At 31.5% G+C, this 26,900-nt stretch overlaps 1 protein-coding gene across 6 annotated transcripts in view; it reads right to left on the reverse strand.

Annotated features, from left to right (window-relative positions):
* The window catches only part of LOC105227303 (homeotic protein distal-less), a 116,699-nt gene that overhangs the window by 75,179 nt on the left and 14,620 nt on the right, over positions 1–26,900 (reverse strand). For 5 of the 6 annotated variants that reach the window (XM_049451662.1, XM_049451666.1, XM_049451665.1 and 2 more), the window contains exons 2-3: positions 22,948–23,123; positions 9,541–9,734 (exon numbers count right to left, since the gene is read on the reverse strand). In XM_049451662.1, the coding sequence (XP_049307619.1) occupies positions 9,541–9,734; positions 22,948–23,123 (370 nt within the window). Of the gene's footprint in view, positions 1–9,540; positions 9,735–21,527; positions 21,704–22,947; positions 23,124–26,900 lie in introns of all 6 variants that reach the window. The other variant, XM_049451663.1, reaches the window with a different exon arrangement.

Here is a 26,900-nt window from a genome sequence, read left to right on the forward strand (position 1 = left end):
ACTTACTAACGAGCAACGCTTGCAAATCATTGAATTTTATTACCAAAATCAGTGTTCGGTTCGAAATGTGTTTCGCGCGCGTGTTTTGTTCAGCGATGAGGCTCATTTCTGGTTGAATGGCTACGTAAATAAGCAAAATTGCCGCATTTGGGGTGAAGAGCAACCAGAAGCCGTTCAAGAACTGCCCATGCATCCCGAAAAATGCACTGTTTGGTGTGGTTTGTACGCTGGTGGAATCATTGGACCGTATTTTTTCAAAGATGCTGTTGGACGCAACGTTACGGTGAATGGCGATCGCTATCGTTCGATGCTAACAAACTTTTTGTTGCCAAAAATGGAAGAACTGAACTTGGTTGACATGTGGTTTCAACAAGATGGCGCTACATGCCACACAGCTCGCGATTCTATGGCCATTTTGAGGGAAAACTTCGGACAACAATTCATCTCAAGAAATGGACCCGTAAGTTGGCCACCAAGATCATGCGATTTAACGCCTTTAGACTATTTTTTGTGGGGCTACGTCAAGTCTAAAGTCTACAGAAATAAGCCAGCAACTATTCCAGCTTTGGAAGACAACATTTCCGAAGAAATTCGGGCTATTCCGGCCGAAATGCTCGAAAAAGTTGCCCAAAATTGGACTTTCCGAATGGACCACCTAAGACGCAGCCGCGGTCAACATTTAAATGAAATTATCTTCAAAAAGTAAATGTCATGAACCAATCTAACGTTTCAAATAAAGAACCGATGAGATTTTGCAAATTTTATGCGTTTTTTTTTTTTTTAAAGTTATCAAGCTCTTAAAAAATCACCCTTTATTAACACTGAATAATTTTATATTAATTTAATTGTTGCAGAAAAATACGATAATTATTTAAATTTAATTTAGTTTTCTTTTTAATTTGAATAAACAAAAACTACAAAAGATTTCAAGAACCAAAATCTACTCCCCCAGTCTCTAATCAAAGAAATAAACACCAAAAAACCGTTAACTGTTTTTAAAACGAATATTGCTGCATTTTTTAGTATACAGTAATGTTTCATAATTTTTAATCGAATAAATAATATTACTACTTACATATGGTACATACACACATGTACATGCTAGTTATTTGTTGTTGCTTATTAACAGCTATTACTACTGTGTGAATTTCAGTTGTCAAAATTTTTAATTTTCGCGAACAAGCAAATGCAAATTATGACCATGGTGATGGCCGACCAGCCGGCAAGTCGAGCGCCTCACGCCGCCAATCCGCCTCACCCACTTGCATTCAATCAACAAGACGACCGACGCAGCTATCACAAACAGCAGGCGGCATAACGAGTTTTCTTTCGTCACTTGCGGCTGACATTGTTGTTTCAATTTGCCAGCGTTGTTTTTGTAATTGTTGTAGTTGCAAATAAGCGCAATGTTGTTGTTATTGTTCGCATAGCCCAATGCATGCTTCACAAAGCATTGTGCTGTTGTTGTTTTCCATTGCTTTTTTGTTGTTGTTGTCAACTGCTAGCACTACGTTTTTGTTGTTTTTACAGCCGCTGTTCACCACACATAAAACATTGGTGCGATTGTTTGCATTATCTTTGATTTTGTTTGCAGATTAGTGAATTAATATTTTCGTTGTTGTTGAATTTATTCGCATTCGCAGCTTTTTGTTGTTGTTTTTTGCTTTTTTTTGTTGCTTTATGCAACTTCATTGTTTTAGCCGCTGCAGGGCGTATTGCGAAAGTGTTGCCGTTGTACATATTTCAGCTTGCAGTTGTGTGCGATTTTCGTCCATTGTTTTTGTTTTTGTTGCGGTTTTTTGTTGTTATTTTTTTGTGCCTGCAACATGCAACGAATGCAGTTGTTGTTGTTTCCTCGCAGCTAAATGCACATTTTAGTCGCTAATGCGACATGCAACGCTCAGGGGAGCTGGCGTGAGCGGGGGGTGGCGGGTAGCACGTGCGGAAAGCGTGAACTGGTTGCGGAGTTGGTGTTGCGCCGCCGCCGCTGTCGCGTTGGAGGTGTTCGACTGCCACGAAATCTGTTTTAATTTGATTTGTGGCGCTGCGCTCTGTGACATTCACAAGTCAACGACGAATGACACGTCAGAGATTTACGTTTCGCTTTTTTTTGAATTTAAGATTTTAATTCGCTGATAAGGTCAATAGCAGCTTTTTACGTAAGTGCACATGCCAGATATGTATGCTTATATGTTTTTGTGTATGAATGCATGCAAATGGTTTTAAATTACGTATTAATAAATAACTTTGATGAAATTGCTAGCGGACATACATATGTACATACATGCGTAATAATGTGACTATGTATAGAGGTAGATATGTAGGTATATTTAGGTGCTTTTGTATAAATTATATATTTTCCACTTAATAGCATAATATATGAGTGACAAATTGCTATTCTCCCTGAAGAATAAACCGATATAGAATTTTGAAAGAGCCGGTTCTGAACGGCATGTATTAAGTTTTTTATATGAATGATAGCTTTAGTCTTTCATTCTCTTACTTTTAAAGATATCGGTCTTCCGCTTGAAAATTTAAAAATTTAAGCTTAATTAAACATAATAATTTTTTGAAGATTTTCTTGTTAAAATTCGTTTACACATTTTTTTTTCAATTATTACCTAAAAATAATTTCCTTATAAAATGCAGAAAATTATGTGTTACAAACGGTTCTCAACATTCAAAACTGATTTTGGAAGCTTTTTGAAAGCTTAAAGCTTTCTTTTTAAAATTTTCGAGGAAAAACAGTTTTTAATCCGTTGAAATATTAATAAAAAGATTTTTAATTTTCCAAACTGATTATAGAAGCTTTTTCAAAGCTCAAAGCTTTCATTTTTTGAAGCCCTTTTTTTGGAAGAGTGTTTAAACTTTTAAATTATTATCTAAAACTAGTTTACTTATATAAAACGGAAAATTATGCATTACAAATGGTTTTCAATATGCAAAACTGATCTTGGAAGCTTTTCGAAAGCTTAAAGCTTTCATTTTGAAATTTTCAGCAAATAATTTTTTAAACATTAGAATAATATTTTTTTTCAAAATGATTTTAGAAAGGTTTGGTAGCTTAAAGCTTACCTTTTGAGACTTTCAGGGAAGCAGTGTTCCCGTGTTCCATTGAAATTATTTTTTAAATAATAGGAATACGACTTTTAATTTTCGAAATTGATTTTAAACGCTTTTTGAAAGCTTAAAGCCTTCATTTTGTGGGAAGCACATTTCTTGTATCCCGATTTAACTATTTTTTTAAAGTGTTAGCTAAAACTTCTAAAGGATTAACATTACGAACCACCGTTGATTTTTTACTTTAATTTTATAAAGCTTTAAAGCTTTCATTTACAAAAAAGCATAGAAATATTGTTTGTTTGTTTGTTTTCTGTATTTCTCAGAAAAATTATCAACTAAAAATGCTGGAAATACAACGTTAGAAAACGATTTTGTGTATTCAAAATTGATTTTAGAAGCTTTGTGAAAGGTTAAAGCTCTCATTTTGAGGCAAGTTTCTTGTATACCGTTTAAATTATTTTTTAAATTTTAGGCTAAAAGTACTGAAACTTTAGCATTACACGCGATTTGTCATATTATTTCAATTTTTTTTTTTTAATTTTAGAAAGCTTAAAGCTTTCATTTGCAAAAGAGCATAAACAATTTTTTGTTCTCTTTTTTTGTCTTCTTCAGCTAAATTATCAACTAAAAATGCTGAAACTTTAGCATTACACGCGATTTGTCATATTATTTCAATTTTTTTTTTTTAATTTTAGAAAGCTTAAAGCTTTCATTTGCAAAAGAGCATAAACAATTTTTTGTTCTCTTTTTTTGTCTTCTTCAGCTAAATTATCAACTAAAAATGCTGGAAATGCAACGTTACAAAACGACTTTGGTTTTTCAAAACATAACAGCTTTTATAAAGCTCTTAGCGCTTAAAGCATTCACTTCAAAACACTGTTATAGAAAATAATAACTCTTCCCAAACTTTGTATTCTAAAAAATATGAAAACTGTGTGAAATACTTATTCTTGTCAAGCTAACACCAATGTCAACTAAGCTTGAAGTACTCCGCCTGTCAAATAAAATCAAGTTACTGTAAGTACACACAAATACATACATATGTAGAGATGTGTATACACAGACAAGTAGTTACAAGTTTGTGGCAACACTCAGGCACCATAAGTACGACTGAAGTGTACAACAAAGTGCATTCAAGTGCAGCACAGCCGATAGGCAATGCATTTCCATACCAACGCAACACGCACATAACTAACCGAAGCCCTCAATACACCTGCACACATACACACACGCGAACACTCCAGCACATTTTGTAACTGGAATAACGATCGTTATTTCGTTTTGTTTTCGAAAATATTTATTGGTTGTGGGCGTAGGCTTCCTAATTGAATTAGTATGCCACAAGTTACTTAGTTGTTTGATAGCCACAGACTTCTCAGTCGTCTCAGTGACTAGCAATAAAACAACAAAGCACTCAAATCTAGCGACTCAGCGAGTCAACGAGCTAGTCAAACACCATATGCACGCTTACAAAAACACAATAGTTAGCCCAGTCGCATATAAGTGCGGTACACCTCAACGACATGCGAAAAATTTTGCTTGAGCGCGGCTCGTGTGGAAGCCAAGGTGGCGAGGGATCACAAACTCGTTCGTACGTCAGAATATTTGCCATGTTGCAGCGCGTGGGTGTAGCATGTTCTTTACATTCACAATACCACACGATTTTTTTATTTAACTATTTTTTATAAATTTTGTATTCTTGCTGTTGTTGTTTTGCGTTATAGGTATGTACATGGCGCGACTGTTATGAGATCGCTTTGTTTAGCCAGTCTAGGTAAATAGACAAGCTGGCTGGCTGAATGGCTGGGTTGCAACAGTAGACAAGCCAGCATGATATGTCAGGGTGGTGTTGCAGAATAACTCCCCCTTGTTGTAATGAAGTTTTCCATTTCCATAGGGCGCGAGAGATTTTGTGAATTTAGTGTGGGATACACTGAAATAAATTTTGTGTGAAGAAATGGAGAAATTTCGAATTTTGGAATTTTAATTGTCTGGGTTAATTTTAAAACACTTGAGATGGTAAAGTTTGTGAGAAAACAAAAAATAATAATAATAAAATTTAAAACAATGTTGCCACATGTTTAAAAAATTAATTTTTTTTTAATTTTGAAGATAGAAAATGTTAACGAGATTGGCTAAATGGAAGCATTGTGGTTGAAAAATATTGTTAAAAAATAAATAAATAAGCTTGCCACATGTAATAAAAGAATTAAAAATTATTATTTTTTTAAACTTTTCTTTTTTTATTTAAAGCATGAATCTTTTTTAGAAATTAGCGTTATTTGGGCAACCATGAAAAGTAATAAAAGCCCAATTTTTGTCGAAAATAATATAATATAGAGTTGCCATCTGTTTTATATTAAAAGTTTTTTAAAGATAAGCCGATTGTTGAATATATGACATATGCACAAAACGTAAAATGTTGTTGCAAGCTTGGATTAGAAATACGCTGTGACAGTGCTGCCAGACTAATTAAATTTTTTTTAAATTAATAATATATGTATATATTTTATAAAAATGTTTTAAATGCCGCATTGTAGAATAAATGTTGTTTAAAAAAATAATTACGCTTATAGAAAATTTCGGCGTTGCCACCCAATTTAAAAAAAGTTTATTTAATATTTTTTTTTGTTTTTTTTTTTTTATAAGATTTAACTAATAAAATAAATATTTGCTTGGATTAGGAGTACGCTGTGACAGTGTCGCCAGACTAATTAAATTTTTATTTTCATAAATAAGCTTATAAAAATTTGTCAAATGCCGCTTTGTAGATTAAAGTAATAATTACAACAGTATAAATGTTCGGTGTTGCCACCTAATTACAAAACAAAAGTAAATTTAATTGTTTGAGTTTTTTTTTTAAGATTTAACTAATAAAATAATTATAAGCTGCATCAACTTCAGATTACGGTCAAATTTTCTATGAAATATTTAAATATTTTCATAAACAGTTTTGAAAAATATTTTTAAAAAACGTTGAAAATTGAATTTTTTTAAGAAATTTCATAACAATTTCACAAAAATTTTGTAAAATATTTTAAAAAAATTTTTAATTTAATTTTTTTTAAGAAATTTTCATTTGTAAGTCCCCTGCTTAATTTCTGTGAGTGCCTATTGTCTGCTTTCTCTGCAAATATATTTGCATTTCTTTACAAACTGTCTAATTTGCATGTTAACCGCATAGCCTCGGGCGAAAACTTGACTCAGAAGCAATCAAATAACAAAACTAAAGTTTCTTAGACCACTCTAGTTGCTTTACAGTAAGTCTTAAATATATGCAGCAACAAAAAAATACACATAAGATACATAAACTTGGCAGCTGTCAATAGTAACAGTATGAGCCCAGTCAAGCTTATACATACTAACAAATAATAAGAAGCTACATTTTTACGGCACAGTTACGTTTTCGGAGTTGCTGAAACCTCCTAAAATTTAACCGTTAAGGCGCACACACACATATAACTGTATGTTGCCCGAAGTGACACTGAAAAATATACGCTCATACCCTAGCATCGTCCTTTAATTCCGCTACAATGACAAAGACAAGCTAATTAGCCGCCGACAAACGCAAAGAAGGCGCCTGCAGCGAGCAGGGGACAACTGAAAAATTGCCGAAATCAATAATTTGTTATTTTTTGTGAAAGTTTGCGCAGCCACGCCCATTGCACTGACTCATTAAATGCAACGCCGCCAGGCGTTGAAGGGTTAATATGCAACGGCGAGCGCCAAGCGGGGTCCAAGTACACAACAACAGGGACGAAAAACAAAAACCAAACCAAAAGCAAATAGTTACAAAAAATTAATTTATGAGTGCATAAAGGGTGTAACTGCAGCTCCTTGGCTGTCCACTCATCAACTCGGCTACTGCGGTAGCTGTGGCGCTACACGTACAGTAAATTATCGCGCGGCCGCTTGTGGTGCCACGCTAGTCGTTTGTTTGTTTGTTTGTGTTGGTGGTCACTTTCCCAAAGTCGGCTGGTCGGCCATTCGGTTAGCCAGGCAGCCAGCTGTCCTCCTGGACTATTTATTTTATTTATAGCTTTTATTTGCTTGTGAATAAAGCAATAAAGAAAGCTAGCTAGCTGGCTACTGAAGACGTCGAGCGTCTTCCATAAATATGTTTTCGAGTTGCCGCGAAAGGAAATTTCTAGCAATACGAAACTTTTGTGCGTTCGATTCGACACTTTCTGTTTAGTTGGATTGCTGCCACGTTGTTTTGCTGGCTTTTGTGTTATTTGGCTAAAGTAGTTGCAGTTGTTGTTCTTATTATTGTTAGTGTTGCAGTGTTGTTTTATTGCTTCTTGTGGCAGTAATTAAAACCGCCCTCTTGGTTAAGCGAAAGCGGAAGTCGTTTATTGATTGTTTTTTGCGCTCGCATGCGAAGGGCGGACAAATTTATATGCGAGCGCGCACATATACACGGACAAATATGAATAACATATATGTATGTACATATACAAATGTTGCAGTTACAATTTTACTTTTTATTTTTATTTTGTATACTGAATTTTTTTCTATGCGCTCCATATTTATTAACCATCGCTCGTGTAAATAAAGTTCAGTTTTTAAGATTTGCATTGGTGACCGGGACATTGGCCTTCAGGCGGGCGTGTCCGCTGCGCTGCTAACACTTGGCTTTTGTTTACCTTGATTTAATTGTTCTGTAAACATTTTCTACTTAAGCGCTTCACAAATTTTTCACACATACACACATACACAAACTTGTATCATATATACCATACTTATACACTGGCATATTATTACTGTCCCAATAAATGTTTATTGCATAAACAGTGCAGAGTTAGCTGGTAGTCTGCAGCTGAAAAATCGATAGCACATAAATTTAGGTTCTCCTTTTTAGCCAGCTACTATGGTTTAAAGCAGTCAGAGTTAACTTTAAACGTAGTATAATTTTGGGGAATAGCTGAGATGTAAATTTGTATAGTTTGTTGAATTTTATTCCGATATAAACGCTTTTTAAGGATCTATGTGCTTAAAAATTGTGAAAATTCATCCTTTCAAGTACAAAAAATTCAATATATCTCATTTTAATTTTTGTTATACAAAAATTTCTTGACTATTATATTTTCTTCAAAAAATTTATTTTTATTATTATTCTTATTTTTTATTTTTTTTTTGATGTTTGTATTTTATTTGAAGTTTTTTTATTTCTTTTTATTTTTTTTTATTTAATCAAATTCACATAAATCTACTTTACTTAATTGTTCAAGAAACATAATGTACTAACATTATTTTTGTTTTATTACAAATAATTTTCTTTATGTAGTTTACTTTTTTGTTAATTTAATAAATAATAATTTTTTTTAATTTGTTTAGTATATTTTAATTTATTTTACTTCATGTCCATTTTTCTTTATTTTATTTTAATTTATTTTATTTTATTTTCTTCAAAAAATTATTTTATTTTTTTTTTGTTAATTTAATTTAATATTATTTTCTTAAAATTGTTTAGTATATATTGGTTAATTTTATTTTATGTTTAGTTTTCATTTATTTTATTTTCTTCAAAAAAATTATTTTGCTATTATTATTATTTTTAATTGATCTAATTGCCTTTTATTTTTTTATTTTATTTAATTTTTTTTACTTTATTGAATTTAAGTTTCAATAAATTTTATTTATTTTCTTAATATTTTATTTTTATTTTTCTTTTATTGTATTTACAGTTCCATTATTTATTTTTATATTTTTGCTTCCTTAATATAATGTAATTTAATTTTTTTTTCAGTTTTTTTAGATATTCTTCAATTTTATTTTATTTAACTTTTTTTGCCATTAATTTTAATTCATTCAACTTTTTTTTTATTTATTTATTTTGTCTATTTTATTTTAATGCATTTATTTAATTATTTATTTTTATTTCCTATTTTTCTTCCGTTTATTTTATTTTATATTTTTTCAATATTTGTACATTTTCTTACAACTATAGTTTTATATTTAATATAATATAATTTAATTAATTTTTTTTTTCATTTTTTAATATTTTACTTTATGTATTTATTTTATTCAATTTATTTTTTTTTTATATTTTATATTTTTTATTTTGTTTTATTTAATTTTTTTATATAATGTTATTTTATTTTACTTTACTTTATATTATTATGTGTTTTTATTTTATTTCATTTTAATGTATGTATTTTGTTTTATTTAATTTTACTTTATTTTATTTTTTATGTCGTTTTTTAAATATTCTTAATTTCTTTGATCTTTTTTTCTTTTTATTCAATTTTATTGTATATTTTTATGTCATTAATTTTAATTTGGTATTATTTTTAAAGATTTATATATTTTTTGAATTCGATATATATTTTTATTCACTAATATATTCTATTATGTTACAGTATTTATATTTTATTATATATTTTTATTTTTTTTTTAACATTTTTCAATTTCCTTACACATATTTCGTTATATTATATTATTAATATCTCTTACTTTTTAATATTTTTCACTTACCTGTGTTTGCGTGAGGCCCAGACTCGCCGCTAATTCGGCTCGCTCTGGCAGCGCTAAATACTGTGTACGCTGGAATCGTCGATTTAATTGTTGTAATTGCAATGAACTGTATATTGTGCGCGGTTTGCGCATTTTCTTGCCTTTGCCATTGACGCGTAAACCCGAATCTTCGCATTTATCGGATATGGAAAAATCTGCAAAATAAAGAAAAGTATATACAAATTAAAATAAATAAATCACATATATAATACATAATATCTAAATAAAAATAAATTAGTATAATAAATTAGAAATAATAAAAAAAAAATAAATTTATAAAATTAAAAAAAAAATAATAATAATAATGTTATATGCGTTATGTACAAGTGTACTTTTTTATACACATGTATATGTATATATATATAGTTCCTGGTCCATGAAATATTTTTTTTCTATTCGTCGAAGAACTTTCCACCATAAATGTGCTTTTCATAAGTTCCTTTAGAATTTTTAAGACTTATATAAGTTAAATAAACATAAATATTCTTCTATATTAATTTATTCTATATTATTAAATTCACTTCCAATAAATTTTTTATGTGTGTGCCAAATACTTGACAGCTTGACACGACCTCTCGTGATCTGTCAAAAAAAGGCTATTGAAATAAATACCTCTACTTGGATCACCCGTTACATGTCTGCAACTTTAACCCACTTCAAAGTCATTGCACTGATTTCCTTTTCTTCATTTACCTACATACATACATATGTATTACATATCATCTACTCCTATCAATTACACATGTAAGAAAAGTCGCCAACAGCCAAACGGATTCACTATAATTGCATTCATTAAAATCAGAGTTCAAAGCACTTGAAACGTAAACAAACGCACACTAACATACACACACACAGGCACAATGAAATTTATTAGTTTACTTATATATTTATTGTTTTTGGTATTTTTTGTTGAAGTTCGTAGTGTGCGTGGCACAAGCACTTAAATAAAGCAAAAATTGCAAAATAATTTAATAATTGTCAACTATTTACAAGTATCTACACACACACACATGCATATTCATAGGTATGTTTACATATTCAGTTTGTCTGGGTCATTCACGAGCCGCTCATTCGGGTGACTGGCTGAAAACACTCGCTACAATTGCTCTTCACACTTTACATAGTAATAGTTGTAATTAACCGTTATGGCAATATGTAAAACTATTATTAAACAAATCGACAGGCATTTAATTGTTAGATGATTAGAGAAATTGGCTGGCAGACGGTGAAGTATGAATGTATATATGTATACATATATGTACATATATGTATTTTTGTAAGTAAACTGTAATTTTGCCAGTGGATTAATGGATTTTTTTCATTGTTGTAAATAAAAATTAATTTATTTATATGTATTTATAAAAAAATATGTAAATTTAATATATAGATTAGAAAATAAGAAAATTTGCATCTCATATACGTATATAAACAAAAGTATATATGTTATATATTATTATATAAGAATATATGCATATCTATATTTATGTATAACTATCCATATAGAATATACATATGTACATACATACATGTTAACTTATGTTTAATTATATGTTTTTTGGTTGTCTTTTTGCCACATAACTGCATATTTGGCCTTCACAATGTCACAGCACTCTGTGGGGACTCTGCTATTCAATTACAGCAAGAAATAATAAATTGTGGCAAACAAGATTTTAATTACAGCCATTGCTATATACAACAATGTAACAGTATATTTGGACCACAATAACAAATATAACGCTCATGTTGGTAAATATGTAAGTCTATGGGCATTCAAATTTTATTGAGAGCATTATACTTGACAATTAATCAAAATACATTAATTTCAAAAAAAAAAAAAATATTAAAAAAATATCAATAAAACCATACTGTTTTTCATTATTATTTAAAAATGTATTAAATTCTCAATTTTCAAATTTAAATATAAAAAATATTAAATATACTACAATGCATACAGGGTGCACCCTATACATTATTTATATTTTGTTAATATTTTTTTAATAATTTAATTCCATCAATTGTTTCATTTTAAACTTTAAAACACATTCTTTAAAAATATTTCATTTACAATTTATACAACAAACTGGTTTCAAACCCATTCAAACACGACTAGTTATAAAAACAAAAAAAAAAACGTATTTCTCTTGCTGCCAAAATAACATAAATCAAACTGTGGCGGTGAAAAAAGCGGCAAAAAACCACAATCATAACTTGTTTAAACAAGCATAATTCAAACAGAAGTTGGGACACCTGAAAACCCACGAAAATTAGTAGCTGACATTTTTATGTGTGTATTGACAGTAGCCCACTGTGTCGCTCGCCGCGGGTTGTCCGCTTTAAATGTGCAACATGAGCAATAATTCATTACAATAACAACAATAGTTGTGTTATGGCATAATACAATTAAACACAAAATTCATTCATGATACTTAAATGAGCCACGAAAGAATGTATATAAGTGAGAGGATTTACTAAGTAAGATATACGTATGTATGTATGTACGTATGTGTTTGTGTCAAAAATGTGTGGTTCTGTAGTTAGTGTTGTTGTACGCCATAAATTTCGATTTAATTATCACTAATGCTAAGCAGTGACTAAAGAAATGAAGCAGTTAAGTGAAAAGAATTTCAATAATTTTGATTAAATGTGCTAATTTTTGTTTTTTTTTTCATTGTTCGATTAATGTAATACAAATATAGTTTTTTTAAGTGTTAATTTTAAGTGTTGTATATTATAGTATTTTTCAATATTTAAAAACATTTTTGCTTAGTTACCAATATAATTTAATTCTTAAAAATATTAGTTTAAAGACTTTTTTCCTGAAATTTGTTTTTATTTTTACCTTAAAGAAAAATATTTAAAAATTTTTACCTCATTTTTTACAATTTTTTTTTAATGTGGAACCCTAAGAAAACTTTTTACCCTAAAAATATTAATTTTACCTTAAAAATTTTTTTTAAATATGTACCTTCAAAAAATATTTAAATGAATAGTATTTAAATTAATATTAAGATAACTAAGCAAAAAACGTAATTTACTAAATTCTAGTGGTTTTAAGGGCACATATGTTAGAATTGTAAAAAATGTAGGACATTTATTATAAAATTTTTCCTTTTTTGTGTGATTTTGCTATGCCGAGCGCCTGATTTTAGACTGCACAGCAGTCTGTATTATGGACATTCTATCTACATATATGTACATATGTATATCCGTAAAGGGATCGACTTAATAGCAACCAGTAGGATGCTGGAATTTAAGTGCATGTGATTCGCCGTATAGACCGTAGGACGCGTTGCAAGCTTGAATATATTTCTATGACTTTCTAATAAACGCTAGCAAAAAAGCTGTTGTTTATATAAGAAGTGTTTAGATGAAATTTTTACAGACTTAATAGAAGGTAAATTACTTAAAACTTAAAAGGTCTTCAGAAAATTTGATTTATTTTTTTTTTAGAAACTTAAAAATGGTTTGAATGCTCTTTCATCATAATATTTTTTTAATTCAAAGATAACTTGAATATGTTTACAAAAATGCGACTTTGTCAATTTTCAAGACGAAGAATGCATCTTACTTATTTTTTACTGAGCATTTTTTATTTTGAAATCTCTTTTTAAGCATAAGCTCTGGTACATTCTTCTAAACTTTTTGTACAATTCAGAAAGAATTAATTCTAAGTTTAATGTAAAAACAATCTTGTCTTGAATCAGATATATATATATTTTTTAATTAATCCGGAATACTTTATAGTGTTAACGATGCAAGAGAACAAATCGTGATAGTAAAAAAGAATAGATTGAAAAATATCGGTTGCACTGAAGCAATAAAACCTTTAACAAGTAAAAACGATTCCATATATGAACAGCTAGCGATCCCATCGGAACAATTTCTTCATAGACTCCACCGCTGCTGTAGTAAATAATCTGTGCCAAATTTCTTTCGTATATTTCGTCAAAAGAAAAAACCTTACATACTTTATTCCGTTCGTTGAAGTTGTATGACAGCTAAATGCTATAGTGATTCAATATATCCTCTTGGTGAGGAAAGCACGGGTACAAAATTTCAGATCGATATTTCAAACACTGAGGGACGAATTCGCATATGCATACATATATAGACAGACAGTCGACCGACAATTTTGGTACAATCGACTCAGCTTGGCGGCGGACTATCTTGTTGAACATACAGAGCGTCCACATCGATTTCATAAAATTTCGGAAAAAGAACCAGTTATCACTATTGATGGTAAAGGCATTCCCTGCTTAATTTCGAATAAATGAGGCCTATACGTATACCACAATCCGCAGCAAACGGCCCAGTGTTGGGGATGAAATTGCGTTTCCTGAACCACTCGAGGATTTGACTCGTAAATTGTTGACGAAACCATTAGGACAGAAATGGGCCTCATTTGAGAAGATAATTTTTCAATGAACGTGAATATGTGAATTTTTCGGAGAACTTGAATTTGCGTCATAATCTTGGACGAATTCCAAGCTTTGTAGTAAATTTAGCTTGAAAAATTAATATATTATGAAAAAATAGAGTTATTAGATTTTTTCTTATTTAACTTTATTTAAAAACCCTTAAAAATCTTAAAACGTACACAACTTATTTTCCTAACTCGATAATTTGTAGGAAAAAGTAAATATTTAGGTAAGTACTTATACTAAAATAAAAAACGTACGACGTCAAAAACTGCTCCTACGCCCACAACCACTCCCACCTGACAGAGTCAACAAGTCACGTCATAGACTTTAAATAGAGCTCTATATACATATTTATGTATGTATGTATATGTTTACAAGTAACTCATATATGTACATACATATGTATATGAACTCGCTTTACATTAGTTTATATATATATGTATTTGTATATACTTGAAAGATGTACTTGCACTCTATGTTTGAGTGGCTTTGTCCACGTTCACCGTCAAGGTTAATTGTTTTGCGATTGCCAAATCGTCAATTCGTGTTGGCGGCAGCGACGATGACAATGACAATTGCGAATCTCACGCTGCCGCTGCTCTTATTGTCGTTTGCTGTTGCTTTACTTTTTTTCACAATTCATTGAAAACAAAGCAATTTCAGTGTCTGACTGCTGGTGATGTATTTATTTACATATAATACATATTGACAAACATACAAAAATTGCAAGTACATTTGAGACAGTGAGACAGAAAAAAGGTGGCCGAAAACAAAGATAAATCTTCAAAAAAAATTCAAATAAAATAAAAGCGACGGCAAAACTGCTCAACCATGTAAAAATCAGGCGCATGTATTGATGGGAACAAATATAAACACATACATACATGTATGTATGTATGTATGTATTTTCAATTGAAAAGAGTACATACACATACATATGTATATACAAAAATTGCAGTAAAAGTTCGGTTATTTTTACAGACACACAAACATGTTTTTCTAACAGCGTCAAATAACTAAATGAAAATTTTAGAAAAAAAAATTTTAAAAATAAATAAAAAAATAAAAAAACACAAAATAGCTAAAAGTAAAAATGTCACAGTCAAGCGCGCAATTATGTCACCGCAAAAAACGTGCCACATTTATAACTACTGTTGCACACACGAAAAATAGCTAAAGAATTAAAACACGGCTGACACATGTGTAGAAACAAAAACAAACATACACACGAATCTTGATGCAAAATACCTAAAAAAAAAACCTGAAACAAACCGTAAACGCCGCTGGAAAAGATGAATCGTTTGCATATAATCGTGATGAATTCATCTTTCCACTTGAAAGCGCAGCCAATGGACAGCGCACAGCCGCAGCCGCAGCCGCTCCGTAGCTTCAATGTTTGGAAGGACGTTTATACCTGTATGGTTATCATAAATATACCCAAATATACAAATATTATTAATTACAAATGGTTAGTAAAAAGTAACGCATGACTTGATAGCCGATCAGTCTGACACTAAACGATCGATTATATATATTTGGTGACAATTATGGGTAGCATTTTTGGCAACAACAATAATATTATACGAAATTTAAATGTTTTAAGAAAAAATGGTATACAAAAGAGCAGGTGCGCTGATGATTCATTAAACCAATTCGAGGCTGAGTTGGTATTTTTGGAAAAATTAGATTAGGTTCGCATAAAAGCTATGGAGAATGCTACATGCTGCTGTAATAGACGGAACTAAGCAAAAAAGTCACAAAGAATCAATGAAGAATGCCACGGTGCATTTTCGTGGTGCAAAACCCAAGAGTTGCCGGTTCATAATTTCGGTCTATTTTTACGAATATCTACTCGCCATATGGCCAAGTTGCCAATTCGTCCGATCGGAATGAGTTCGAATTGCACCACACCTCAATAATCGTAGAAAATTGTCAAAATAACATTGATTTTTGATCTACTTTGACGTGGTTTTTTGGCTTCAGTTCACCTTTGCCACGATATTCGGCCGATTGATCGTCTATTTTCGGGTCGCAAGTATAGCTCCAAGGCTTGTCGCTATTAATAATACGTTTCTTGACATCCTGATAGTCGAAAAGCATTATTTCACAAACGTTAACGCGTTCGTTTGTTTTTTGAAAAGATTTAGTGATTTTGAAAACATTCACTTTTTTTTGCCCCAAATGATCTAATTGGTTTTCACTGATCCTTCAGATATTCTAATGATACCAGTAAGATATCTGAATGTTGATTTTCGATTCTAAAGCACCAATTTCTTTCTTTTATTGACGTGTTGATCATCAGTTGATGTTGTTGGCCGTCTTAGATGTGGTTCGTCGTCAACGTTTCGGCACAAGAAATTTGATTCAAAATTTAATGGAATTTCTTTGTTAAATAATGTCAATAATGTATAATAAGAAATTGCTTAGATCGGACCACTATAGCATATATATGCAATACGAACTTACCGACTAAATTAAGATAAAGATCTTTATACTCGTATAGTCTTTTATGCTATTATATATTAAATGTACATGTGAAGGGTATTTTAGTGTTTGTGTGGTGGTTAGGGTGATTCAAAAAAAATTTTTTTTTTCGATTGGTACTTGGAAAAATAAGTTCCTAGACATCTCTAAGAAAGCCTCTCCAAATATGACCCAATTTAAACCCAACCGTTTAAAAGATATTAATAGTTAAAGTTTGATTGTTTTTGGGAAAATTATTTATTTCTTATGGATTTTATAACTCACTGAAAAAAATCATTATGAATGATGGTGGTGCTCCTTGGCCAAAGTTAACTTCTGATCATTTTACTTGCTTATCGTCCCAGTTATGTTACCCTTTCTTTCTCTTATACCATCGTTTATCTACACTCTCCTTGATTCAGAAAGGACTTTGTCGACTATTGCTGTAATTTCTGTAATCCTTACAAACTCTCAATGCTAGATTCCACAAATAATTTCAAATCAGAAATAAATTTTCGTGACACAGAGAACGCAGGATTCAAGTCAACCAATAACATTACTGTCGGTAGACACTACCCTTACTCTCTTCTTTGTACAGAGTGTTTGAAGAACATAATCTCAATAATTTCGAACGCTCTTTTAACAATACTGAAAGCATATTTCACACATCCTCAGTGATAGACAGATGTCTTAGCAGAAATAATTATGATCGCGTTTCTTAGAAACATTTTTAGAAATAAGAAGAAGAAGAAGACGAATCTGAACATTTGCTGGACTTAACGGACTTGAGATGATGAATACCGATTTTTTTCTATTTGAGACCTTTTGAGCTCTGTAGTTTGAAAAATCATAGAAAGATTATTAAGAAATATAGGAAAATTCTACTGATATATTTATAATACAGACATATGATTTATTTTTTAAAATAATCTTTCTACTTCAGAATTATTTGTTTTTCCTTTCAGTAATCATTCTCTGCTAGTTTCTGAACTCCCTTAAAAATGTCAACAATCTTTAAACGTTTTGAGTTCATTTTAATTTTTTACTTCAAGTTCCACAATTGATTTAAGAGCCTCATGGAAAGTGTTTACGTCGACTGTCATTTCGCCACAAATGGTCTGACACCCACAACAACAACTTGCGTAACAAAGCACATAAGACTTGGCAAAAACCGAAAAGCCTCCGATTCGCAAAAGGCAGCGACTATTTTGGAACACTTTTTTGATCAAACTTTATTTAAAATTATTCCACAAACAACTACACAAATGCATGCTAAGTACATGTGCTTATGTACATATATACATACATAACTATGTGTATTTACAGTGCGTTAAAAAAGTACTGCACCGCATACTACTTGGGCATAATAATGAGTGAACTCTTTCGCCACTGCTGTCACTCGATGCGCGCGAATTTAATTGAGAATCAGCAGCTGAGGCAAATGAAGTCGAGGCGACTTACGAACACATAAAATAACACCAAATCCGGAGACAACGCGCTGGTGAGACATTCTTTTTTTACCACGCCTGGCGGTGTAGCGGCCACAAGAAATTAAATCAGCGCAGTGTTAGGTCGTTGGCGGGACGAAAGGTGCTTTAGAGTTCTTTATTTTTCAGTTTTTGAGTTTTTATTTTTTAGGTTTTGAGATTTTTTTTTCGGTTTTTGATTTTTTTTTGGCGAATATATCGCAGCTTAAAACTGTTGAGCTGCTGTGTGTATTTCACGCGCTGTAAATGGTAGTTTTGCTTACTTTCGTCGGAGTTGCTTTTCGTGCGTTATTCACGCTCATGTTTGGCGTCAACTTTAATTCACTTGATGATCGCTTTTTATTGTCACAGGGCGCGCACTCGAAAAGTCACCCGCCAGCAGCAGCTGAAGGTGCTTGGCAATATCACTGGGATTGAATGAATTTGTCGGCATTTTAATGTTGTTGTTGTTCATATTATTATTGTTGTTTTTGTTTTGGTTGTTGTTATCATTTTTGTTGACATTTTTGTTGTTGTTATTATCATTGTTGCTACTGTTGTTGTTATTATTGTTGCTATTATTGTTGTTGTTATTGATACTGTTGTTGTTACTCATCTTCAGGCATTCTTATGCAATTGCTGAGCTTTGAAACTCTTCAGATTTCGAGTGCGAGACAAGTGTCTGGCTAAATGGTACTAAGCTCCAGGTTTTCACAACTCCAAAGGGGATTTTTTAACAACAAAAGTATGTAAAACAACAAAAAAGTATTGTAAGATCGAAAATACATTGTCAGCTGGCACTTTAACAGCTCAAGAAAGAAGGTCTCACTTTATCTGAAATTTCGATTTCGAATTAGACTGATGAACTAAAACTTTAGCTACAAAACAGTTCAAATAAAGGACATAGAAAGGTGAGCGCCATAGCGGCAGATAATAGTTTCAGTAAAAGGGAGCATAAGCGACAATGGCCGCACGATTAACCGATCTATTAACACAATTGCTGCCATCATTTTTTGGGTTCGAAAAGTAGACATGAATGCGAGGATATAAACACAGATACGTACATATACAAATAAAAACATTCAAACATACATACATAAATACATACTTATATACATGTATACACAAACAACTATATATATTGTACATACAAACATCCATACACACAACACAAAAAATGCATGGGAATAAAACTGATATGTCTATATAAGTATGTATAGGAGGGCGAAGAAAAAGCAATACATTCGAGAACCCTAAATAATAAACAGCAGCGCATTCCCTGAAAATGTCAACACAAAGTCTCAATGCGAGTGTCCCATTGGGCCGCGGTCACCGCTGCCACACACAGCCGATATGCACATATAGTTAGTCACCATCGATCATTAGGCATGCAAACATGTTTACACACAAATAAATGCATCGCTAATGTCAGGTCATAACAAAAACAACAACACATTGTATAAAGTGTCCTTTACACTGCTCGAAAAAACAACTCATACATTTGAGATAAAAATCTTGTTTGTCCTTTTTCGAGTGTCGCAGCAACAAGGCACACACAACAACACCAAACCGAAGACAATCGGGCGCAAAAACCTTATAAATTTAATAAAAGTTCAGTTCACCAAAGGGCGCTGAAATTGAAACTCACGTGACATATTTGTGTAGTGGTTGGTAATATTACACACAAATATACATACTAGCGTACACATTTGGTAGCTGTATTACATTGAAATGTAGATTACACATAAACGCAGGTACAGTGGGCACTTGATTAGAGCAAACTTTGGAGTGTTTGGTTTAAGAAAATGTTAAACCGATTAAAATTGATTTGTATCTTCTTTTCTATATATTTCCATGAATATCGCAATTTTATTCCTAAGAACTACAATGGTGTATTATTTCTGTCAAAAATCATACCTTCAACGGTAAAATTACGATCCCTTGTGGGCCGCAATTTGATGGTATCGTATCCGCCCATACCCTCAAATCGCGGATAAAAGAATCGTAATAGTGCTCCTTCAACATTATATCCAGTTAGAAGTATTTAATGGGTTTGAACAAGAATCATGACTCTAAATTTTACCGTTATTTTTCGATTTGATTTTTTTTGTTTCTCATTTTTGACGAATATTAAATATTTTAGTGGAATATTTTAGTTGTTAACCATTTTAAATACCGAAATATCGGAAAATATATCTGTACTAATATTAGTACTCAAAAGAATCTCTGAAACCTTCAAACAGGATAGCTTAAGGATGAGAAACAGACGATCAAAAATATTTTTTAACAATGTGTTTTTAACAATATTTTTTTCTCAAAATGTCATTTTTCAAATATTTTTGATTGATTACTTGGAGATAAATGATCCAGTAACTTTCAGATATTTTCTCCATGCTCTGTATACGGTTCTCCACACCATGACCATTAAAATACAGAATGTGGTTGTTAGGTTCTAACTACGGGAAGACCGGAATCTTAGCAGCACCTTTCTTAGCCTCGAAGAACCCGAAAAAATTTAATTTTTTCTTTCGCAAATTTTACTATGTATGTTTAAATATGAATATGTAAGTCGTCACCTAAAATGCAAAATACAGTAACATCATTTTTCATAAGTTTACAAGCGAAGGAAAACCCATATAATAAAATCACTATACTATTGAAACATAACTTTAGTTTTGGTTATGAAATAGTTATATATTGGTTATATAAAACCTTTCTCTATAGGACTCGTAGTTAAAAATTCCACCCCTCATCTCTGCTCCGACCACAAATCGCCTGTAAATTATTTTTCCTTTAATTTTCGTTTCAAATTATTTTCAACCAATTATGAATTTTTTTAAATTTTTATTATTTTCAAGGCTTCATCACTGGTCATTAATTAATATGTATAAAAAATTATTGAGTATTTATTTGTTTAGTATTATTTTTTAATAGAAAAATAAAAATTTGCATGGAATAACTTCAAATAACTATTTAACAAAGTTAACACAAATCCCCAAATAATTCATTTATTTAAATAAAAATTTTATCTAACGATAAGTTTAGATACCTGGTACCTACTGTATATACCATAAATTTATAAACCGAAATATATGTATAGACACATGCATATGCATATTTCTACGTAAATATTTATGAATAAATGAAGGTTCGCATGTAAATCGCTTGCAATTGTCACCCGAATGCAGCGGGCGCTCCCAGCGGAGCGTTGAAAAAATAATAAAATTTCTCAGGAACCCATGGCATGCCAGCCGCTCAATTTGTAGCAGCGGTCAATTGGTCGTTTTAAGTTCAACCAAAATGGCGATTTTTCGGACACATTTCTATCTAACTATCTATCTAGTTGTATCTCTAGCGGCTAAGCTTATTTGTTTGACTAAGTTAATATTTGCTTATTTGCGCTTATTGATTGCGTTTGCTTTTGTTTGCTGTGGAGCCAGCGCCACTCAATATTTGTTTATTTCTCTATATACATATATACATATATTCACTACTTTTAGTTTAACCACTATTTTTACTATAATAACTTTGTAGTTGCTGTTTGTATCACTTTTTAGCTTTATCATATGTATATTGAGCAGTCTTGTTTGAAACTTACCATCCTTTGGTGGACTCGAACAGGGCGGCGCATAGCTGCCTAGATGATAGCCGGAATATGAGTTTTGATGCATAGGCGGGAATGGGTAACCTAAGGCGCTGCGTGGACTTGGAAATCCAGAATCTTGTCCACCTTGTGGTCCGAAATGTTGATAACCACCGCGTATGCCGCCGTAACTGTGAAAAGAAATATAAAATTTAGAATTTTTTTTTAATTTTTCATATACTGTACATTTTAAGTTGTATAATATTTAATTTATCATAAGAATGTAGGTATATCATTTGGAAGTAATTAAAAGTAGTTTCTATTAAACAGATTTGAACTATCCAAACTATTTTATTAAAAACTGTGCACAAGTGCAGAATAACGGGTGATTTTTTTGAGGTTAGGATTTTCATGCATTAGTATTTGACAGATCACGTGGGATTTCAGACATGGTGTCAAAGAGAAAGATGCTCAGTATGCTTTGACATTTCATCATGAATAGACTTACTAACGAGCAACGCTTGCAAATCATTGAATTTTATTACCAAAATCAGTGTTCGGTTCGAAATGTGTTTCGCGCGACAAATTTTGTTCAGCGATGAGGCTCATTTCTGGTTGAATGGCTACGTAAATAAGCAAAATTGCCGCATTTGGGGTGAAGAGCAACCAGAAGCCGTTCAAGAACTGCCCATGCATCCCGAAAAATGCACTGTTTGGTGTGGTTTGTACGCTGGTGGAATCATTGGACCGTATTTTTTCAAAGATGCTGTTGGACGCAACGTTACGGTGAATGGCGATCGCTATCGTTCGATGCTAACAAACTTTTTGTTGCCAAAAATGGAAGAACTGAACTTGGTTGACATGTGGTTTCAACAAGATGGCGCTACATGCCACACAGATCGCGATTCTATGGCCATTTTGAGGGAAAACTTCGGACAACAATTCATCTCAAGAAATGGACCGTAAGTTGGCCACCAAGATCATGCGATTTAACGCCTTTAGACTATTTTTTGTGGGGCTACGTCAAGTCTAAAGTCTACAGAAATAAGCCAGCAACTATTCCAGCTTTGGAAGACAACATTTCCGAAGAAATTCGGGCTATTCCGGCCGAAATGCTCGAAAAAGTTGCCCAAAATTGGACTTTCCGAATGGACCACCTAAGACGCAGCCGCGGTCAACATTTAAATGAAATTATCTTCAAAAAGTAAATGTCATGAACCAATCTAACGTTTCAAATAAAGAACCGATGAGATTTTGCAAATTTTATGCGTTTTTTTTTTTTTAAAAAGTTATCAAGCTCTTAAAAAATCACCCTTTATATTCAGTTCTACTTTTAGTTAAGCCACTATTTTTGCTAGAACAACTTTGTAGTTGCTGTTTGTATCACTTTTTAGCTTTATCATATGTATATTGAGCAGTCTTGTTTGAAACTTACCATCCTTTGGTGGACTCGAACAGGGCGGCGCATAGCTGCCTAGATGATAGCCGGAATATGAGTTTTGATGCATAGGCGGGAATGGGTAACCTAAGGCGCTGCGTGGACTTGGAAATCCAGAATCTTGTCCACCTTGTGGTCCGAAATGTTGATAACCACCGCGTATGCCGCCGTAACTGTGAAAAGGAAATATAAAATTTAGAAAATTTTACAAATTTTGCAAAACACTGCACAAAATAAAATTTAAAATATAAAATTTTTCAACCACTGCACATTTTAAGTTGTATAATATTTATTTTAACATAATCCTGTAGGGATATCATTTTAAAATAATTAAAATCAGTTGCCATTAAACAGATAGGAGCTATCCAAACTAATTTATTAAAAATTGTGCACAAATGCAGAAATATTAAATTTCACATTTTTTGCAAGGTAGAAATCGTAAAATAAATTATAGTTGGATCCAAAATTGTTAATCGAAAATGAAAGTGTTTCGATCTTATCAAAAAAAAATTTCTTTCGAGCAAAACCTGTTTGAGATTCGTGTATTTATTTTTGTTACAGAAACTTTAAAACTATCAAAAATATATTTTTAGTCGAATATACATCACTTGAACTTAAAAATATACATACATTTTTTGATAAATTCTTAAATATTATTAGTGTACAATATCAATGTAAAATGGGATTATTTTTTGGAGAAAAATATCCATAAGTCATCAAGAATGTTTAGAAAGAATTAACTCACGAGCCTTCAAAAATTTACTTCATCTTTCCATATCGGCTTCAGATTAGAAAAGAAATTATTAGAATAAGAATAAAAAATAATTAAGAGACACACATTCTAACGATTAGAGACTAGTAACTCATATATCTCCTGAGACATTAACTGTCGACAAAATAAGTTCCCAATGCTTCCAAACACAAATGGGTTTTAAGTTACATCAGCATTGCAAGTCTATTTAAAAGAACTAAATATCGTCCTTATAATTCCGACGGCACCACAAAATTGAGAAACCTTTTTTAGAACCCTCATGTTTTCAGAAGTTAATATATACTAGTTTTCAAAAAATCAGTTGGTTTTGACTTTAATTTGTAATTTTGGAAAAAAAAAAATATATTTGCATGATTCAAAAATTAAAAAAAAAAAAAATCGATATCATACAGTGTGACAAAAAAGTACTCGGAAATTGTAAATAAAACTCAAAATATTTAATTAGTCTTCAATATTTATTTTGTAATCCCTAACAGATGTAATGCCAACGATTTTCCAGTCCTCGAAACCTTTTTCATAAGCACTTTTTGGGATGGCCTACAGCTCCCTCAGCGAATGTTGTTTTATCTCTTCGATTGACTGAAAACTTTTTCCACGGAGCGGTAATTTCAGTTCGGAGAACAAGTAAATATCTGTCGAAGCAAAATCTGATAAATAGGGTGCCTGATCGATAGTATTCATTGCGTTTTTGGCTTTATATTCGGTCACTCTTTAAAAAAAAAAATTCAGCTGTGTCGGTACGAGTCAAGCAAGAACGCGTTTCATAGTCAAAACATCCATCAAAATCTTTCGAACGAACTCGCCTGAGACGTGGAGCTCCTTTGCCATCTCTCTAACACTTGCCTGACGATTTTCAAACACCATATCCTTCACTTTTTAAATATTTTAATTAGTTTAAAAGCTCGAAGGGCGTCCAGTTTCAGTTCCAATGTGCAACGATCTCTCGACCGTCTTTGAAGGCTGTGTACCACTCGTAAGTTTGTGTTTTTGATAAAACTGAATCACTGTAAGCCTTTTCCAACATTCGCAATGATTTCGCACGCGATTTTTGGTTAGAAGTACAAAATTTGAGACAAATTCTTTGTTCGATATCTTTATTCATTGCAAAAATCGCAGCGCACTACTGAGATGTACCGACTAAAGCAGCTGCTGTAAACAAACTGGTTGGCAGATTGCGCTCATATTTGGCATAGTAATTAGGGACAGATCTACAAACTTAACAGAGTACGTTTTTTTTGAGATATCATTTACCCAAGGAGTTTAGTTACAAAATCTGAGTGCTCTTTTGTCTCAATTTATATGTAATTTTGAAGAAAAATTTTATCATTAAACAAATTTCACAATTATATATAAAATATTTTTAACACTGGTTGTAACTTCTTACTTCCATTAAAATTTATATACAAAATATTGCCTATTTAAATTTCAATAATTTGGTGCCAAATACAAAATGTCGACTGAATTTCTTACTCAACTTGTTTTAAGGCGTGGCGGTACGGCAGTAAAGAATTCAGCTGTCAACAAAAATTATATGTAAAGTTGTACAAAAGGCGAATCATGGCAAAAAATCTAGAAAAATATAACTTCGCGTGTCAATGATTTGTGTGCTGCTTCAATCGGAATATAAACTCAAATACATACATATGTATGACGCTTATATAGTACTATTTTGTACAAAGTAGTATACTTTTTCGTATAATAGTTTTATTGAATCGTCATATGTACTAAACAAAGCTTTGAATAAAATTTATATACTAATAAAGAATAAGAAAATCTGCATAGTAGAAATATTCGGTATAATCGGTAATTCTTGGTGTACATATCTACATTGTCGTCATGCAAATGGCGACTGCCAGAAGTTCTTAACTGTCTAAAAACGTTTAGTAAGTACGAGTACTTTAAAAAAATGAATAAAAATGTTTTAATAGACACAATTAATTTTGTAAAAATTACCAAAATTATATAATACAAAAACAAAAACAATGTTAATTTCGGCTGCACAGAAGTTAGAAAGGTACAAATAATGAAGTTTTCGTAGAAAAAACTTGGTGTTGAGCTGTCAGTTTGTAGGGAAGCTACATGCTATAGAAGTTCAATCTGAACCATTTCTTCGGAGATTGTACACTTGGCTTGGATAATAATTCATGCCAAATTTCGTTAAGATAGCTTGTCAAATCAAAAAGTTTTCTATACAAGGACATACATTTGAGAGTTCAGTTTGTATGGCAGCTATACGCTATAGTAGTTCAATCTAGAAAATTTCTACACATAACTTAGCTTTGGGTTAGACAATAATTCGTGTCAAATTTCGTAAAGATATCTTGTTAAATAAACAAGTTTTTCATAAAAGGTTTTAAGCTTGAACGTTCATTTTGTATGGCAGCTATACGCTATAGTATAGTTCAATCTGGAAAATTTTTTTATTATAACTTTGACTTAGACAATTACACATGCCAAATTTCATGAAAATATCTTGTCAAATAAAAAAGTTTTTCATACAAGATTTTAATTTTGATCGACTGGTTTGTATGGCAGCTATATGCTATAATGATCCTGTATCAGCAGTTTCGATAAATAAGCGGCTATTTGGTAAGAAAAGAATGCGAGCAAAATTTCAGAACGATATCTCAAAAGCTGAACCAGCTGGAACAGCTTTCATGACAGCAGAGTCCCAAACCAATTGAAAAAAAAATATTTTCAATCGACTAAATAAACATAAGAGCATGGATTTTCAATAAAAATTATGTTTATTTGCTTTTCGCTGATTTGAAAATTGTAAACAATAAACTATTTTATAGTAAACTACGCAAACTTTTGTTTCGTCTAGTCATTTGAATATTGAACTTTTCGAGTAAGTCACATATAAATGTGTATATAAATATATACAGATATGGATATGTATACAAAAAGTTGTACATTTTTTCTTATAAATTCATGCATAATTTAGCAGCCAACTGAAACTTTATTATGACTTCATCAAGCTGCTTCTAAGCGACATTTTCACAAGCCTGCACGCTTGATTGATTGTCTACCAACAAAAATTAAATTGAGATTGTGGCGAGAAATCAATGCGTTTGCAACAAAAAGCAAACTTTTATATAGTCACATATATTTCACATATTTACTTCTGTGTCCTTTCCAACTTGTCAACTTTGGACTTCGTATTTGCTACTTAGTC

The sequence above is a fragment of the Bactrocera dorsalis genome, chromosome 3 (assembly GCF_023373825.1).
Source record: "Bactrocera dorsalis isolate Fly_Bdor chromosome 3, ASM2337382v1, whole genome shotgun sequence".
Lineage (NCBI taxonomy): Eukaryota > Metazoa > Arthropoda > Insecta > Diptera > Tephritidae > Bactrocera > Bactrocera dorsalis.